General features: G+C 32.5%; 2 protein-coding genes across 3 annotated transcripts in view; both read left to right on the top strand.

Annotated features, from left to right (window-relative positions):
- Positions 1-2,636, top strand: part of Tsp2A (tetraspanin 2A) — a 51,658-nt gene extending 49,022 nt beyond the window's left edge. Inside the window, exon 5 of the mRNA XM_081989869.1 lies at positions 1,761-2,636. Within this exon, the coding sequence (XP_081845995.1) occupies positions 1,761-1,841 (81 nt within the window). The 3' untranslated portion in view covers positions 1,842-2,636. The remainder of the gene's footprint in view (positions 1-1,760) is intronic.
- Positions 2,637-10,952: 8,316 nt separating this feature from the next.
- The window catches only part of LOC145735186 (protein O-mannosyl-transferase Tmtc3-like), a 37,601-nt gene continuing 30,898 nt past the window's right edge, over positions 10,953-17,655 (top strand). The window contains exon 1 of one of the 2 annotated variants that reach the window (XM_081988986.1): positions 10,953-11,520. In XM_081988986.1, the coding sequence (XP_081845112.1) occupies positions 11,335-11,520 (186 nt within the window). In that variant the 5' untranslated portion in view covers positions 10,953-11,334. The remainder of the gene's footprint in view (positions 11,521-17,655) is intronic. The other variant, XM_081988987.1, reaches the window with a different exon arrangement.

Raw genomic sequence — 17,655 nt, 5'->3', positions numbered from 1 at the left:
TATTTAAATTTATATTTTGTTTGTTTGACTTATATACTTAAAATTCAGTGTAACGTTAGTGATAACTAACAAACCATACGTTACTAAACCATACACTATTAATTATCTTTCAGGGTGCACAATTTCCCCATAACATGCATGCACTACAACTTGAGTTTAAGAAGGAATGAGTTATAGATAAGCAACTCACGCGAGTTGGTGATTAATAACGAATCGGAGCAGTTTTCAAAGCGTTTTTTTGTTTAAAAGATTTATTTCATGTTTGAAAATGACAATAAGGTTGCCGATTCAATCTTGCCGCGATAACTGACAGGCGAGCAATTTTTCCCTGATAGCAAAACCTTAAGAATCCCTTTTAAAACGGTTGAATGAAAAACCTGGAAACTGCCGAGCCGAGCTAATGATTTTCGCGTTTAAAGTTTTTCAATAATTCGAAAGCAGGCGGCAAACCCTATATAAGTTTTCCTCGGGAAACAATTTCCAAAGAAGGAGAGCAAAAGGATCAAAGTTAGTTTCTCGGAATATTAAACTTTGCAAGTTTCCGTGTGTATTTGGAAAATTTAAATTATTTCCACTCGGAGGACTCTTGAAATCGGTTAACGTTTTAAAGGTAGCTAATTGAATTTTGTAGAGGGAGTTATTAATAACTTAAACTTTCTTTCTCAAGTTTCCCGAGATTAGGATCTTTTGTGTTGTGTTTAAATGTTTTAGTTTAAAAATGTATAAGTTTTCCATTGTCTTTCAGTAGATAGCTCGATTTGACAAGCAGTGTTGAAGACCAAACCTTTAGAGCCTAGAATGTCGGTTAAATGCAGGAGACAACCCCAAGCTTAACATAGGTTTCCAACCCGAAATTGTCAAGAAATATATCCATCCAGACAGACGAAATTAGGATTCCATTGTATCCGAAACGTTTCTCGTGTTTTGTTTCGACCCTTCTCGGATTTTGCATATTCGGGTTTAATTAAAACGAAATACACACTCGGCAGAAATCATAATGCTCCCTAATATTCCCGCAACCAGATCGGGGTTTTATTGCCCAGAAATCCTGAATATTTCAATTATTGTTGCTGTGCCAGAGGGCGAATTTGTTTAATTACCTTTTTTTTCTGCCGCAAAAGCATAAATCAAGGGTGAATTAATATTATGCGACTGTGCATGTTTATTTCCATTACGTGTTCCACGGCTTAAATTTACATTTGTACTTCACATGCACAGTTTAAAATTCTTATTTTTACATGCTTATCAGTAAAGAGTATAAACACACAAATCCCCTCTTTAGGGCCGATATCTCCGGCCGTGGTTAAACTAATTACCTTTCGCTTCCATACTGGAAAATAAACTGGATTTGCCGGATACAACTCGCTCAGTACTGCACAATACAATAGCTTAAAGTTGGCTTTCTTTGGCGCTAATAAGCTTTCGTAAAGTTTTAAACAAAGTCCTCCGCCCTTCGCTGATATAACCGGGACCCGAATATTAACCCCGTAAAATGTTAAGAATTTACGATTTCACCCTGTGCAAGTTGGCGGCCTATTGTTATTTAAATGTGCCGGCTCTTTTATCCCTAATCCAGCTTATTTTGCATTGCGTATCTGCCTTTGTTTAATTAAGGCACACCTACGAGGTTTTGCGAATAGGTAAAATGTCACCGCAAATTCAGATTTATTATGTTGTTCATTGTTCATTCTCTCTATTTTTGTGTAGTAAAGTTTTATTAACTTAGTGAGTATTGTATCACTAATAATTGGATTTTTCAGGTAATGAACGTGGTGTTATCGATCGTCTTAATACAAGCTCTGCGAAAAGAAGAAGAGGAAGCTGATACGTACAACAAATAGCCAGTTAGTTTTGTAGCTTTGTTACTGTTAATCTTAGCGTAAGTTTTTTATTAATATGCATTACTGCTGTTAGTAAGCATTTTGAAATATCACAAATCTGCATTAATAAAAAGCAAAATATAATAAAAAAATATTGACGGAGATACTCCTTGAACATATGCAAATCAACACACAGGTAAATTATTGAAATCCAGTAATCCTCGGTACAATAAGGAGTTTGCCACTAGATTTCTTTTAGCATTATTATTATTGATAAAATCATTTCGTTTTAAGTGATCAATAAAGATTATTTCTCTTATAAAAAGAAAGAATATTTATGCATGTACATAATAAAAGAATGGCAAAGACTTTCTTATAACTAAACCGTGCTATTCATATGTTTAAATTTAAGTTTCTATAATCCGAGACTTTTTGAAAATGTGTAGTGTTTTAAAATTATAGACAATACTAGGAAAATAACAAATTAATAGTAACAATTTTTTTACGTATTGAAAAAAAGAAAATACCCAGGATGTAATTTACAAAAATGTTTGGATACTTTCTACATAATAACACCTAATATAATATTTATAATATAATCTTAATCTACAGGTGTAAGTTAAATGAATTTATTAAGTACATGTAAGTTACAATTATTAGATTTTGTAAACGAACAAAGAATTCCATAGGTTAGTTGATACGTAGCATTAGTTGACAAAATGATTTTATATTATTACCAGTAAATATTTAAATAAATAATTTGGTTTTGTTTTGCTTGCTAGTTGACAACAAAACAACAATTTTTCTTGAACATGATTTCTGAGTGCAAGTAATTTAACCTTTTGAGAACAAAATTATTTTTATTCTCAAAAAATGCAAATTCAATTATTTGTTCCTTGGTTTTTGAGTAAAACCCTATAAAAAATGTAATTTTCAGCTAAAAAAGCTTTCATTGAAAATTACCTATTGGTGTTGGATTACTAATAATGCATTGATCAGCTTACATATATGCAATACGCTGTTTCGTGTCGCCCAATTAGTAACGCTAATCCAAATTGATATCCCTACTAATACATACTAATTACGCTAATAGTTTGCTCTGCTGTAATGAGATCAAATGCTTCCTTAAAGGCATTTGTGAATTAATCGAACCACAGTTGACTGAAAATCAATTTGTGGAGGATTTTCAAAAAATTGGACAGATTCCGGAGCATCAAAACACAATTAGTAAAAGGAATCAAAAATCCGCAAGGTGGATTTGAATAGGATGGTCTCGGTGAAAAATGCAACGTCGCAGATAGGAATTGTGAGAATGCAAATTCAATATTTTTCGTTCCCGTAATAATATCCAAAGTGCTTTCTCTGGATTTTCGTCCTTTAATAATATGAAGTCTTTTTGTACGTTGGAAAATCGTATTAGGTTGAATTTGCAAAAAAACACCTTACATTGTTATTGGTTTTTAGTGGGAGACACATAAACTTTTTGAAGATTTTTTTGTAAAAATGTTATTTTGAAAGAAAATATCTGTTTGGTCTTATGAAGAGTAGTAGAAGAACAACTTTAGATATTTTTTTCCATTGTGGGAATTGTATTCGATACAAAAAACCGTTAACTCTTCTAAATTTTTAAAACAGTAAGTTATTATGTAATGTAACTTAGGTAAATACTAGACATTATTGTTATTTAAAATGAGTAGAATTTTATGTATACTATATTGTTTAGTCTGTGTGAAAATTTGGAAAAAAATAGTACAATAATTGTTGTTAGAGTATCTTCTTCAAACTTTACTTTTCTAGATAATGTGCCTTTTTAACAAATCTGTTCTAAATTTTCTTTCCATGTTTGCATTATCATACGTAAACCAAATTTACTCCCTCTGAATTGTATTTCTGTCTTTTAGCTTTTATTATATCAAAAATATCACTGATTTGTTTCTAATTTATCTAACAAATTTGATTTCATCAGGAATGATTTGTAAAAAAGCAACCGTGAGACAACCAAAACATCAAAAAAGTTGTAGGATGTATTTTGCAGACGAGTGGAATAGTAATAAAAAACCTTACATATTCTAGAAACTTTCATTATTTGATCATCTTGTATAGCTGAAAAATGTCAAATAACAGAATTATTCATTGATAAAGTGAACATATTGAACTACGTTGAACTCAGCCATTTTAACATAAACAGGGCGATTCAATAAATCAATTTGTAGGCTTTTAAATCTGATTTTGACTGTCCTACTCAGTTGGCTAATAACAGAGGCATTTAATAGTAAAAACAGATTGAACAGAAGATTGAAGTCTCTGCAAATTCTTTGTTTTTGAGATACATAAATTTGAAAGGAAAATGATATAAAAATTGAAAAAACACAAGTAAAAAAATAATCAAAATATCACACTGTGTTCACCTTTAACAACAATATGACATATTGAACAATGTGATTCATAAAACTATAAAAATTGGAGTAAGTATCTGAAAAATTAAGAAATTTACATTCCAATATCTGAGACTCAAACAATGTCTAATATTCTCAAAATACTCCTAATGTATATTATAAATGTGGGTATAGTAAAAAGTTCAGGAATGAAGTTATTTAATGATAAAAACTGCAGGTTAATTTAACAGTTGCAAGGTGAATTAATTAATATTTCACAAACTAATAACTAACAATTTTTATTTAGCATGTAGTTCCTTTTAAAATTTATAAAGCCTCTAAGGTATCTGGGAAATTTTAGAGGTGAATTTTCCAATGTCAATAAATTTATAACAGCACAGATAGGTTAAAACTTTATACAGGGTGATTCCAAAGTTGGGGCTTTCCTTTCACCTGCGAATAATTCACCTTCAAAAAATAGAGTTTTTTTTCGTTTGAAGCTTTTTTGAAATATGAACAATAACGAAGAAACAGGGTGTATGTATACTATCGATATTTTATAGCATTTTTTATCATCTTTTCAACGATATATAGAAAATCTAGATTGGAGAACAAATTACAGCTTCACAAGGCTTCAAACCTAGCAACATCGCTGCAAACTCACAAAAAGTGACACAATTTTTGAATTAAAATATCTGAAAAACTGTAAAAGTTAAAAAAATCTCTCAAACACCATTTTGAAGCATTTTGCATCTTTTTTTCATTTGAGTGCAAATTACAGCGTCACAAGGGTTTAATCCCGGCAACAACTCTTTCAACTCAAAAGAAGTGACACAATTTTTAAATTAAAATATCTCAAAAACTGAAAAAGCTAGACAGTTTGTTCAAACGCCATATTGTGGCATTTTCTATCTTCTTCCCAATGACATATAGAAAATGTAGATTGGAGTGCAAATTACAGCTTCACAAGGCTTCAAACCTGGCAACAACGCTGCAAACTCACAAAAAGTGACACAATTTTCGAATTGAAATTTCTCAAAAACTGAAAAAGTTAGAAAATTCGCTTAACCGACATTTTGTAACATTTTTCATCCTCTTTCTATTGATATATAAAAAATCTAGATTGGAGTGCAAATTACAGCTTCACAAGGCTTCAAACCTGGCAACAACGCTGCAAACTCATAAAAAGTGACACAATTTTCCAATTGAAATTTCTCAAAAACTGAAAAAGTTAGAAAATTCGCACAACCGACATTTTGTAACATTTTTCATCCTCTTTCTAATTATATATAAAAAATCTAGATTGGAGTGCAAATTACAGCTTCACAAGGCTTCAAACCTGGCAACAACGCTGCAAACTCACAGAAAGTGACACAATTTTCGAGTTGAAATATCTCAAAAATTAAAAAAAGTTAGAAAATTAAAAAAAATTTTTGTTAATGTGTGTTGATAGGAAATAACCTGTCAGTTAGTTAAAATTAAGTTAAAGTTATTTTTCATTTTCGTTTTTTCAGTAAAACTTTGACACCCTGTATCTTCGTTATTGTTCACATTTCGAATTTTTTTTATTTAACCTTGAACCTTATTTTTTGAAGCCCTATTCGCAGGTGAAAGGAAAGCCCCAACTTTGGAATCACCCTGTATAGAAAAACCATTTTTTGATATTTTCAAACACTTGAGTTAATTTAATTATAGTCTAGAGCATTTCTAATAAATTACTTACATAAAACGTTGGAAATATATCATTTTAAGTACATCCGCTCGGAAAGTTTTCCATTTCCCGAACTGGGACCTTTGTGGAGATGATGTAATCACAAAACAAACTTAACGAAGTGCAATCAAAACAGTTGCATCCGAAAAGCCGAGGCAGAAAATGATGCTGCGGTCCTGGAAAATTTATAACTCTGCCATATCACTGCGAGGTAACTTTCGAGAGTTGCCAACTTATTCGGTTTGAACAATGTATAATAATTAAAGGACGAAACTCGGGCTCCGTTCTCACCAAACAAACTACCTTAACAGCATCCATTTATTTACTGTGCATATTATTGCCTCGCAAATTTGTATCCGGAAACCCCACAGAAAGACCAATGTAATAAACCTTTTGGCAAGATTATTAAGCTGTAAATAATCGGGCTTAAGGCAGGTTTGCTGTTTAAAGAGAAGTTAAATCTCCATTGGACCTGGTCCAAGTAACCAAGGGTCAGAGAAGGAAAAAATTATAAAAATATGCCATGTTGGTGTTATTGGAGTCTGCAGTAATATCCGGGGCAATCAATAGCTCCAACAAAAGAAACTCTCTATAAAAACTGGGGTCTCCAAGGGCTTTTGAACAGTTTATCTTGTCGCGCACAAAACCCAAAACTAATTCGCCAAGGAAGTTAGATTTATCGAAGGGGGCATACGATTAGAGTTGGGATTTGTTGACGATGTTTGTTTTATCCAAAATCATTGACCATTTAAGTGTAGACGACAACTTCACAAAAGATTTTATCATTATGTAGGTAACATTTCAAAGTTTTATTATATTAGCATAATTTTCATAATACTGCTCCTAACTAACCTTAGCTTTGAATTTTCACCGTATCAGGCAACCCAGTTGTAATATATTCCCTGTTCTTACAAACTTTTCAATACGAACGTCCAAAGATTATCAAAGTAATAGCTGAAAAATGAAACCTTTTACAAGCAGTTACAGTTGAACGGAAAATTTCAGATCAAATAAGCGATTTTCCGTATCGAGCACTTAGCAGCATCTGCACTGATTTCTTTGAGATACAAAGCGCTTACGGCACTCTAATGTCTTAAAGTGGTTACCATTCCCTGTGTGAATTTAAATCGTTTATAGCTGAATAAGAGTGAGATACTCGAAAAAGAGTATAAGTTCAATATTCAATACTTGATAGCTTCTTACCTTAAAACACTGAGTTAAAAGGTTCAGTTAACTGAATTTCGATTGTTTTTAACAATTGTAATTTTACTATCATTAATAATTAATATAAGAAAAACACTAATAAATTAGATAACAAGTTTCTATGAATAAAAGCATTTAATTTATCTTTAATACCATTAATACCTATGATTAGTACAAATCTAATGTCATAGGTTTTTATAAAAAAAATTACTCTGTAGTGTAAGTGAGCGAAAACAACATTACCCTTAGTTGTAGGTAAAGTATAATACGTCACACGTGTTCTAAATCATTTTACGCACTCATAGAATTTCCATTTTTTTCAATTTCCGCGCGTAAAATGCTTTTTACAGCACTAGTTCCGTAATTTTCTATAATACAGTCGTATATCGTGTGTTCTAAGAATGTACTTAATATTTGGAATTTTTGTTTTGGACTCTCAAGTAGTTTAGTAAACACGTCAAAATAATCACTTTATTATTTTCTTAGTTTAGTTTCCATATGAATCGTACTGAAATTTCACCAAATACAAACTAATAAAACAAACCAATAGACTAGGAAAATAAAATTTTGTAAATTCCTGCCTGAAACAACCAAAATCTGCCTTCTTTACTAGATTTTCCTAAACAATTTTCACGAACAACAATCAGTTTGAGTTGTTTGAAGAGCTATGGCATGAGAATGGTTGACACAATTTGACAGGCTGTCAAAATGGCTGTGTGAAGGTTGCAGCCTTGATTTTAGGCTCAGTTGTAGCTTTAGCCTAGAAGATTAGGTGAGAATTTTTTCAGAATTTTTGCTGAGCTGTTTGAGAAATTTCGTGGGAGATGAAAGGTTGTTGAAAGTGCAATGAGTAGCACCAAAAATTCAGTTTTCAAGTTACAGCCTTAATTTTTGGCTCAAATGTAGCCTTAGTTGAGTAGATTCACTGTGATTTTTTTTTCATAATTTTTGGTGGGCAATCTCAGAATTTACGGGGCTGAGTTGGTTTTGTGGAAGATGAAAGGTAGTTGAAAGTGCAATGAGTGGCACCAAAAATTCAGTTTTCAAGTTACAGCCTTGATTTTTGGCTCAGATGTAGCGTTAGTTGAGTAGATTAAAGAATAATGTTAACTGAGTGTTTGTGTAGCAATTTTAATTAAATTATTATCGCATAATCTTGTTTCTTGGCTTTGTGATCCTCAATTTGTTTTTATTGTATTTTAATGTTCAACTGAATATCTGCTACTAAAGATTTTGAAATTATGTGAATCTATATTGGAGCTTCATTATTAGCTAATCATTTGACATTTCCTTAGAGGAAATCGAGGGGTAAACCGCTGGGGCATTATGGTGTACAAATTTTAGGAATTAATGGGTATTACTGGAGATACATTGGTATCTAATGACATATAAAAGTTTATAAAAAGTGTGGCAAATAAGCTAGTTATTGAACGAAAGAATGCACCAAAAAAGTCATGAAAAAATAAGTCAATTTTGACACCCTCTAGCGGCCAAACCGTCTAACCTACCCATTCAAATTGAGAGACTGTTAGAAAGCTCATTGCCTTGGCTATCCATTGACATATAAAACACTACTAAAAATGGTGCAAATGAACGAGTTATTGAAGAATGAACAAAAGAATGCACGAAAAAAGTCATAAAAAAATAGTCAACTTTGACGTTCTCTAGCGGCCAAACCGTCTAACATATCAACCCAAGTTGGGAAATTTTTAGAAAGCTCATTCCATTGGCTATTCATTGACGTATAAAACTATAGGAAAAATAGTGCAATTGTCAAAGTTGACGCCCTCTAGTGGCTAAACGGTATCACTGACCAACCGACTTTTCTACGTCAATGGAAAGCTCATTTCATTGGCTGTCCATCGACATATAAAAGTATATACAAAGTGTTACAAATACGTGTGTTATTTACGGTTTACAGACAGGGTGCCCCAGAAACACATTTTGACTGGTTTCGGTTAATTTGACCCTGGAAAATTAGGAAAACACGGTTGAGCTACTAGGTGGTCTACTATAATGTAATTCATAGAAATTTCTAGAAAAACCGATTTTGCAAATGACAATTTTTGTTAGGGTCAAATTTTCCTGAAAAGCCACCACTATTCCAATGGATTTTGCGTTATATTGGCCACTTAGTGCAATCGAAAATCGACTTTAATGATTTTATTTCTACAGTTTTGCTACGGCTCTAAATTTGACACTGTGCTAGGTTTGTCGATTTAAAAAAAATCCCTCAAAGAAGTTAGAGTGGTTACAGTAAAAAAAAAACGTTTAGTTAGCTTTGGAGCCCTCTAGCGGCCAAACGAAGCACCCTATCAACACAAACAGGCAGATTTTTGGAAAGCCCATTATATTTTCTATCCATTGACATATAAAAGTCTATACAAAGTGTTGCAAATAAACAAGTTGTTTCATAATAAAGACAGTTTTGACTAAATTTGACAAATTTTTCAAATAAGTGACCTAATACAAATTTAAGTACCTTAATTTTGAACAGAGAATCAGGCAAAGTTATAAGAATGAGTGTTCAATTTGAAAAACGCACTTTTCCCTGTTTTCCCTGCTTTTTGTCCTGTATAATATATGTATTTTATCGTTTTTCTTCACCCACTCTTAGAACAAACCTTGTATAACACAAAATTCAAGAAGAAAACGTTTCCTGATTATTGTTTTGGAGACTAAAAATATTAAATTTTACGTAGAACTGTAAATATATCAGAAACGGATACAGATAAGTGTATGACATTAATTATGTCTAGAATATGACGTAGAATCCAAACATGCAATAATATACAAGGTGTCCCATTTAAACTAAGCAGCAGTTGATATCTACTTCCGGTTAAATCGGTGCACGCATATTTTCTTAGTAAAAAAGGTTTTTTAGACTCTCCAGTCGTGGTAATTCAGAAAATTAGTGGGTATTGTTAGGTTAGGTTAGTTATTGGGAATTATTAGGAATTACTGGACATTACAAGAAATTAGTGGACATTATTGGCATATTAGGAATTAGTTTACAAAATTGTTCTCAGCGGTTTACCCCTCGGAGGAAATAGTCTATCGGAAGGATATACTATTGAAGATCAATTTATAGATACATAACGACAAATTATTTAATTAAGTAATTAAAACGTTTCCTGCAATACATTAATTATTTCTTGGCCCTTGTGGACAGTGCAGTCATTCTATTGATACTACAGCTCCTTCATATTGATATCGTTTAAATGAGGAACAATCAAGTTGTTGAATTATGTTGGTTAAAATATTTGCAAACTCCTAATTTCTGAGTTTCACAAAAAAATATGTTGCTAAGTGTGCAAACTTTTGAACTAACGGACAAACGGTTAATATACATTCAAACGTGGGTAATCTCCTCTCCTATTAACGTAATATTTTAATGAGGGGTAAAGAAAAACAGAATTCAAAAACTTTCAACCCTAATAATGTTATTTGTACACTTCACACTCTGCTTATTACACAACTATAATACTTCTCGTCCGATACCTGCGATTGAAAAAGAACACAGTCCGTCTTCTTCCCATATATTTGCTACATAATCTCAAATAGTTCAGGAGCTAGAGTATCATAGTTTTTAACTTAAACATCTTCAGAGAGCTTATATTAGATGCCACAAACTGAACTAAAAATCATCCAGCAATTGCTAGGTAGTTAAGGACAAAATTGCTGATCCAAGTGATTTATTCATATTATGAAGTATTTTAATGGTAAACTGTTGATGTGTTGTGAAGTTTTTACTTTTTTTGGTGATATAAAAAACGACTTAAACTCACGGACTACGACATGGCATCTGCGCAAAATGGCGTCCCGGAGGCACGTCGTAGCAGTTGTTCACCCTTCGCAGCTTCGAAGCTCGAAGCTCGAATTTCGGTCAGTGTCGGTCTGAAAACTAACCGTTCTAGTCGTTTGTGACTACGCTAAGAATGTGCTTTACACTGATATATCGCTTGTCATTCATCCCGAACCGGTGTTCTAGTGCAAAATGATCACCTTACTAGTGTACGATCTGCTCTCAACAGATTATCAACGACCAGCTTGAAAACTTCAGCTGTACAGTGCCAACGTAAACAGACAAGGATTAACTGGACTGTATTTGGTCAAAATAAACTTTTTGGGTTAGACTGTGAGTGTTAGGAACAAATCTGATTTTGCGGTCATGCAATTCGAAAGTGGTTTTTAAGTAATTAGATACAGTAAAAACAGTTGAAAAATGGCGCTCAACCACGCACTGAGTGCTGTAATAGTACTGACTTGCCTGGTTTGTTACTACAACAGTAGTCACTGTGATTTCGTGTTTGATGATATTAGTGCAATTAAGGAGAATCGTGATCTGAGACCTCACACACCTGTCTCAAACTTGTTCTTTAATGATTTCTGGGGCACCCCTATGCATAAGGTGAGTACAACAGTATAAACTAATTTTTACAATTTCCGGGTTATTATTTTTTGATGGGTAACTGAAAAGTATGGCTGTTAAATGTAGTGAACATACCAAATAGGAAGAGCATTCAAGGATGAAGCAGAACCGGTATTGTAATCCACACCTTCTACAAGCAAAAATAAAAATATACCATAGCTTCCCATTTTCAATGTGTTTATTTGATTAAAATGGAATTGGATCGGGTTAATTTAATAATACTGAATTAACAGCTTTTTGCTAGAGCTTCTATAATTGACATGTTTCATTCTCACTTGTTGATTTAATTATTCATCCAATAGGGGTTTTCTGTACTTCTGAACTTTCATACTAAAAATATGATTCCTCAACAGTCCTACTAAGTTGTTTAATTTAATTGACAAGTGAATAATATAACTACATGATGATTGTTGTAGAATAAATATTAATTTTGGAATTATTTTAGTTTGTTTTATGTTTCCAGCATTTGCTAGACTTTCACCTTCACTATTACTCATACTTACTATAGATAAGTTCTTAACCTTTTTCTTTCTTGTTGGAAACAGTTTTTAACTTAGTTGCAGTAAGCTGCAAATAAATTGAATTTTAGTGCTAGAACGGTGCTTAAAACACTTTCAAAAATCAAGCACGTGACTTGAAAACCAGTTTGATATTTCTGCTGTAAAAGAAAAGTTTCCACATCACTTAAATGGTTTACCATTTCTTTCCTAAATCTGAACTAAATTTGTTCGAAATGTTACGGTTTTGGAGCGATGATTTGTGCTTGATGATAAAGTTGTTGACCAACAACTAATTATAATAAAAAAACTAAATTGCAACACCCTAGAATAATTCCATCAAATATCTTAATTTGATGGGAAAGCAGTTTATAAACGAATTTCATTATTTCGAAATTTTAATCTTGAAGCTGAATAGTCAAAATAGTCTCTGTTGGGTCCAAAAAATGTTGATGATACATACAGAAAAGGCATAAATATTACTGCAAATTTGGTTAAGTCTTAAGAGAACTCTGAATTGCAAAAGAACTGACTCACTAGACGTGAGGCTATTCATTATCATATCTCACTAAAAGGACATTCAAAACTTCACTTTCCTCTGATATAATGTTTATGAATTTATTTACTTAAAAAAGAATATAGGAAATTAAAAAACAGAGGAATGAAGAGTCTTGTATTTGTTACACTCTTAGACAGTAGAAGGTTAAAAATAATAAGAACTTCAATTAAAACAGTATATATCTTATTTCAACATTAGTTCTTTTAATCAGTAGTGATAATTGATTTCCAAGTATTAACAAGATTATACCTTATTATTTACTTTGAATTCTACTACAAACTGTAAGAAAATCCATTTCAATTTACCGATTTGCCTTTTCAAGTCATCCTTCATTCACAAAACGCTTTTCTCCTGTTACAAAGCGTGACAAAACAAAGAAACTTATAACAGATGTTCATCACGTCATCAAAATTTTTGATACTAGGGGAATTAACTATTTTTGCGTGCTTTTTTACACGCACAGTAAAATGTCAATTTTGATGGTAAGAAGAATAAACTAAAGTTATAAATGAATTATTTTAATTTGGATATAATAACAGTTACAAACCAATAAAAAAACCTAAATTGAAAGGTATTAAACAGTACGCCTCTCAAATTTGTCAGGATTGAGGAGTGATACCAATGATATCCAACAGGTTTTTTCACTAATTTACAGGGTTAGGAAGAGATACAGGGTGAAACGCTAATAAGCTTAGCAAAATGTGGTGTGGTTTTGACAGTGCATAACTTTGGTTGTGTCAGAGCTACAGAGTGTATTTTTTTACCAAAATGTAGGGAAAATAGCGCTTTATTTGACCACTGTGTACAACTTGACCAGATTTCTTTTTTCAGCGCCATAGGGAGAAAAGTAAAAGTGATACCAAGCTCAAGCCAACATAGCACTGTGTAGTTTGACAGATCATAACTTTGGTTGTGTGGAAACTAGAGACCGGATTTTTTTACCAAAATGTAGCCAAAATAACGCTTTATTTGATCATACTGTACACATTGATCGGAAAAATTTTTAGTAGCAACGCCAGATGAAAAAATGTCAAAATAATACCAAGCTGAAGCCAACAAAGTACCTTGCAAAGCACTGTCTGGTTTGACAGGCCATAACTTTGGTTGTGTAAAAGCTACAGAGTGGATTTCTTTACCAAAATGTAGCCAAAATAACGCTTTATTTGATCATACTGTACACATTGATCGGAAAAATGTTTAGTAGCAACGCCAGATAAAAAAATGTCAAAATAATACCAAGCTGAAGCCAACAAAGCACCTTGCAAAGCACTGTCTGGTTTGACAGGCCATAACTTTGGTTGTGTGAGAGCTACAGAGTGGATTTCTTTATCAAAATGTTGCCAAAATAACGCTTTATTTGATCATATTCTACACAATGACTAGAAAATTTTTTAGTAGCAGCGCCAGATGAAAAAATGTCAAAATAATACCAAGCTGAAGCCAATAATGCACTGTCTGGATTGACAGGCCATTACTTTGATTGTGTGAAAGCTTAAGAGTGTATTTTCTAGTCAAAATGTAACCAAAACGGCGTTTTATTTGACCACTGTGTACAACTTGACCAGCCTTTCTTTTTGTGACAGCTCTAGAGGGAGAAACGTCAAAGTGATACCAAGCTCAAGCCAACAAAGCACTGTCTGGTTTGACAGGCAATAACTTTGGTTGTGTGAAAACTAGAGACTGGATTTTTTTTACCAAAATGTAGCCAAAATAACGCTTTAATTTATCATACTGTACACATTCACCAGAAACATTTTTGGTAGCAACGCCAGATGGAAAAATATCAAAATAATACCAAGCTCAAGCCAAAAAGCACTGTGTACTTTGATAGGCCATAACTTTGGTTGTGTGAAAGCTTGAGAGTGGATTTTTTACCAAAATTTAGCTTAAACAACGCTTTATTTGGCTACTCTGTATAAATTGACCAACAAAAATTTAGTTGGAGCGAAAAGTCAAAATGACTCCGAAATTAAGTCAACAAAACACTGTTTAGTTTGATAGGCCATAACTTTGGTTGTGTGAAAGCTTGAGAGTGGATTTTTGACCAAAATTTAGCTAAAACAACGCTTTATTTGGCTACTCTGTATAAATTGACCAACAAAAATTTAGTTGGAGCGAAAAGTCAAAATGACTCCGAAATTAAGTCAACAAAGCACTGTTTAGTTTGATAGGCTATAACTTTGGTTCTTTTCGAGCTACAGAGTGGATTTCTTTACCAAAATGTAGCCAAAAGAACGTTTTATTCGATCACTCTGTTTAGAGATTTTCGAGACAGTGTCAGATAGAGTGAATCAAGGCGAAAAATGTCTACCTTCAATCATCAAGTCACTTTTTAACCGTCTCTAAAGAAGGTAACCGTTCTTGAAACATTGAAGTTCTTTGAGTAAATTCTACAGTCAGTCAAGTTGTACAAAGTATGGTAATGGTAAAAATTCTATTTTTAAGTTTACTCTTGAAGTTCATAGAGTAAAAATCAATATTTTTAAAACCAATTTTACATTGTTATGTTCTCTGGTCATTCGTTTTGTAAAACCATGAACAAACTCATCCAGAACACAACCAGACAACTGTGTAACAATGTGTAGTTAGTTTTCTATGAGAAAATAATAATGAAGGAAGTTTTACTGTAATGAAAAAACTGCTAATAATTTTTTTGACAACATCTCGCATATTCTTAGTTTCTTTGATATAATATAATAAGTGGAACCCACCCATAATATAATAAGTGTTTTTATTAATGGATTGACCATGTTAGCACAATTTAAGTTTCTGTTCAGTTTAAAATGTGGTCTTGACTGGACTTGACTCTTTTTGGAAGTTTAGCTTTATAATTAATCAGCCAACAGTTTTAATAATTTGTTAAAAACTTTTAATTATTTATGCTAGTATTTCAAGCGTTTCTGGCGGAAAATATCAAAACTGCCTGCCAACTGGAAATACAACTGGTTAATTGAAATATAAGTTTGAAATCAAGTAAGTTACAGCTAACAGTTAATTTTTTATTTGTGAGAACGTTATTATCGACTTTCTCTCATACTAAAATGTCTGAGAATACAAATATGAAACTATAGTTCTATAGCAACAAACTGTAATTACTCCAATTAAATCTGAAGTCCACTAGGAAAATGTTAAGAAGACCTTTCCACCAGAATTGCACGTACTTAACAAACTGATTGAACTTTCGACTCAATCCCGAATTGTTAGATCGGCCGCTTTTATAGGAAATTGGGCAATGTTCTAGCAACCTGACGCCAAGCTTCAAAGCACTTCTCTGTTCTTGTAACTGGTTAATTTATTACATCACTGGTTGATCAAACAGTTTGATTATAACTTAATTTATGAGGGTAATTTTATGCAATTTGATTGAAATTGGAATATAACCATTTCCGGAAATAATTAATTTTTAAGTCCTGAACTAGGTTGTTGCATTAGTGTGTATTGATTAATTAAATCATTTTGACATAAAGCTTACAAGTTCATTCTAGAATAACTCTATTGAAATTGAAACAGTAATAGTGTAAATTTTAGAATTCTCGTTTCTTTTACAAAACTTACCTGGCAAAAGTTTATTAGCACAGTTAAGTACTAATACGCTAATTTCCTTTTAAACAACAACCTCAGCTTTAGGTTTTATATAAGTTTCAGTCAGCATCTTCAAATTTACCCATCTGTAATTAGCAACTTGCTTAAAATCCATTCAATTTACAAAGTTGCGACACACAAGTATGCAGACTTAAATTTTGCTTTGCTACTTAAAAGCCTTAGCTGCTGCACTATTCATTAGCAAAGTGAATTTTGCTGAATATTGCAATTCTTCCAGACTTTCAACAAACTTGGCTTAAAGTTCTGATTAATTAAGTAAGTTTTCAACAAAAATTCATGTTGGTATCTCTTTTCTGGTTTTGTTTGAATATTAGTTTTAGTACATTATAAATTTTCATGATTCAGTTGGCACAAGTTTGTATGAGCTCTATACATGAAAAATGCAGCTGGCAAATCTTGATTTGCATGTAATCTGCATAATAAAAAAACAAGAAATTTATTCATAATCCGACTAGACTATACAATAGAAACACTTGCAGCAGCTTTAAATTAGTTTCAGAATGATAACACACATTTCAGTATTTAAAAAGAGTGTTAAATTTTAAGAGTGGCATTATGTTTGAATTTAACCAATAAAATGGGATTTGCAAGAAAATCCATTCAAACTTAATATTTGTCGCCTAAAAAACTGGAGACAAACAACCAGATAAACCTTCGAATGTCGTCTGCCCCAAACAATGTCGGAAATGTTAAGCTCGAAAATATATTTTAACGAAATTCGCACACAAAAGCGACCCCATTCCGCATGTTCCGCGACATTGTTCTTGATATAAAGGGAAAAACATTCTGAGCATAAAATTCAAATACACCCTTATTTGCTACGCGTTCCATATTAGACGTAGCATGAAAAGAGTGGAGTTTTTGAGGTTTGTTTTCGCGTATAGTTCAATTTTTTCCCGTTTTAGAGTTAATCAGTTATGCGAAGCGGAATTTTTCCAGTTCAACCCCTAAAAAAAGATTTATTCCAAAATTTTACTACAAATATATTAATTACATATGTACGTGAGTACAAAAACATAATTTTTTCTGTCCTCACAACAGATCTTTCTTGCACCAATATTTCGTTTGAAAACTCATTTACACTGTCGCTTTGAGTGCGAGAAAAACTATTTACGAATCCATTAATGCTTTTCATGTAAATTGGGCTTTATTCCACAATCGGAATAGTGGCATTACGGTAAACGGACTCGCGTATCCCGATAAATTGAAATGCAAATTCCCTGCGGAAGCCCGATCGATTTTCTGGATTCTCACCTGGATGCAGTTCGCCTCGTTTTTTTTTTGAACCCGTCTTGTGCTTACGATAACGATGGTTGAGTTTTCTATTTTTAAGCGTTGCACGGGGCTTTGTTTTCTTGAATAGAGGCGTATCGATACGGTTAAAGGACCTAAACAATGCAACAATAGGTAGGTTGTGCCTTGGATTACAACGGGTCTGTAAAGTAGTTTTCTTTA

Source organism: Ips typographus, linkage group LG11, assembly GCF_016097725.1.
Source record: "Ips typographus isolate SLU linkage group LG11, UJ_Ityp_2.0, whole genome shotgun sequence".
NCBI lineage: Eukaryota > Metazoa > Arthropoda > Insecta > Coleoptera > Curculionidae > Ips > Ips typographus.
This window is presented reverse-complemented; position numbering and strand designations above follow the sequence as displayed.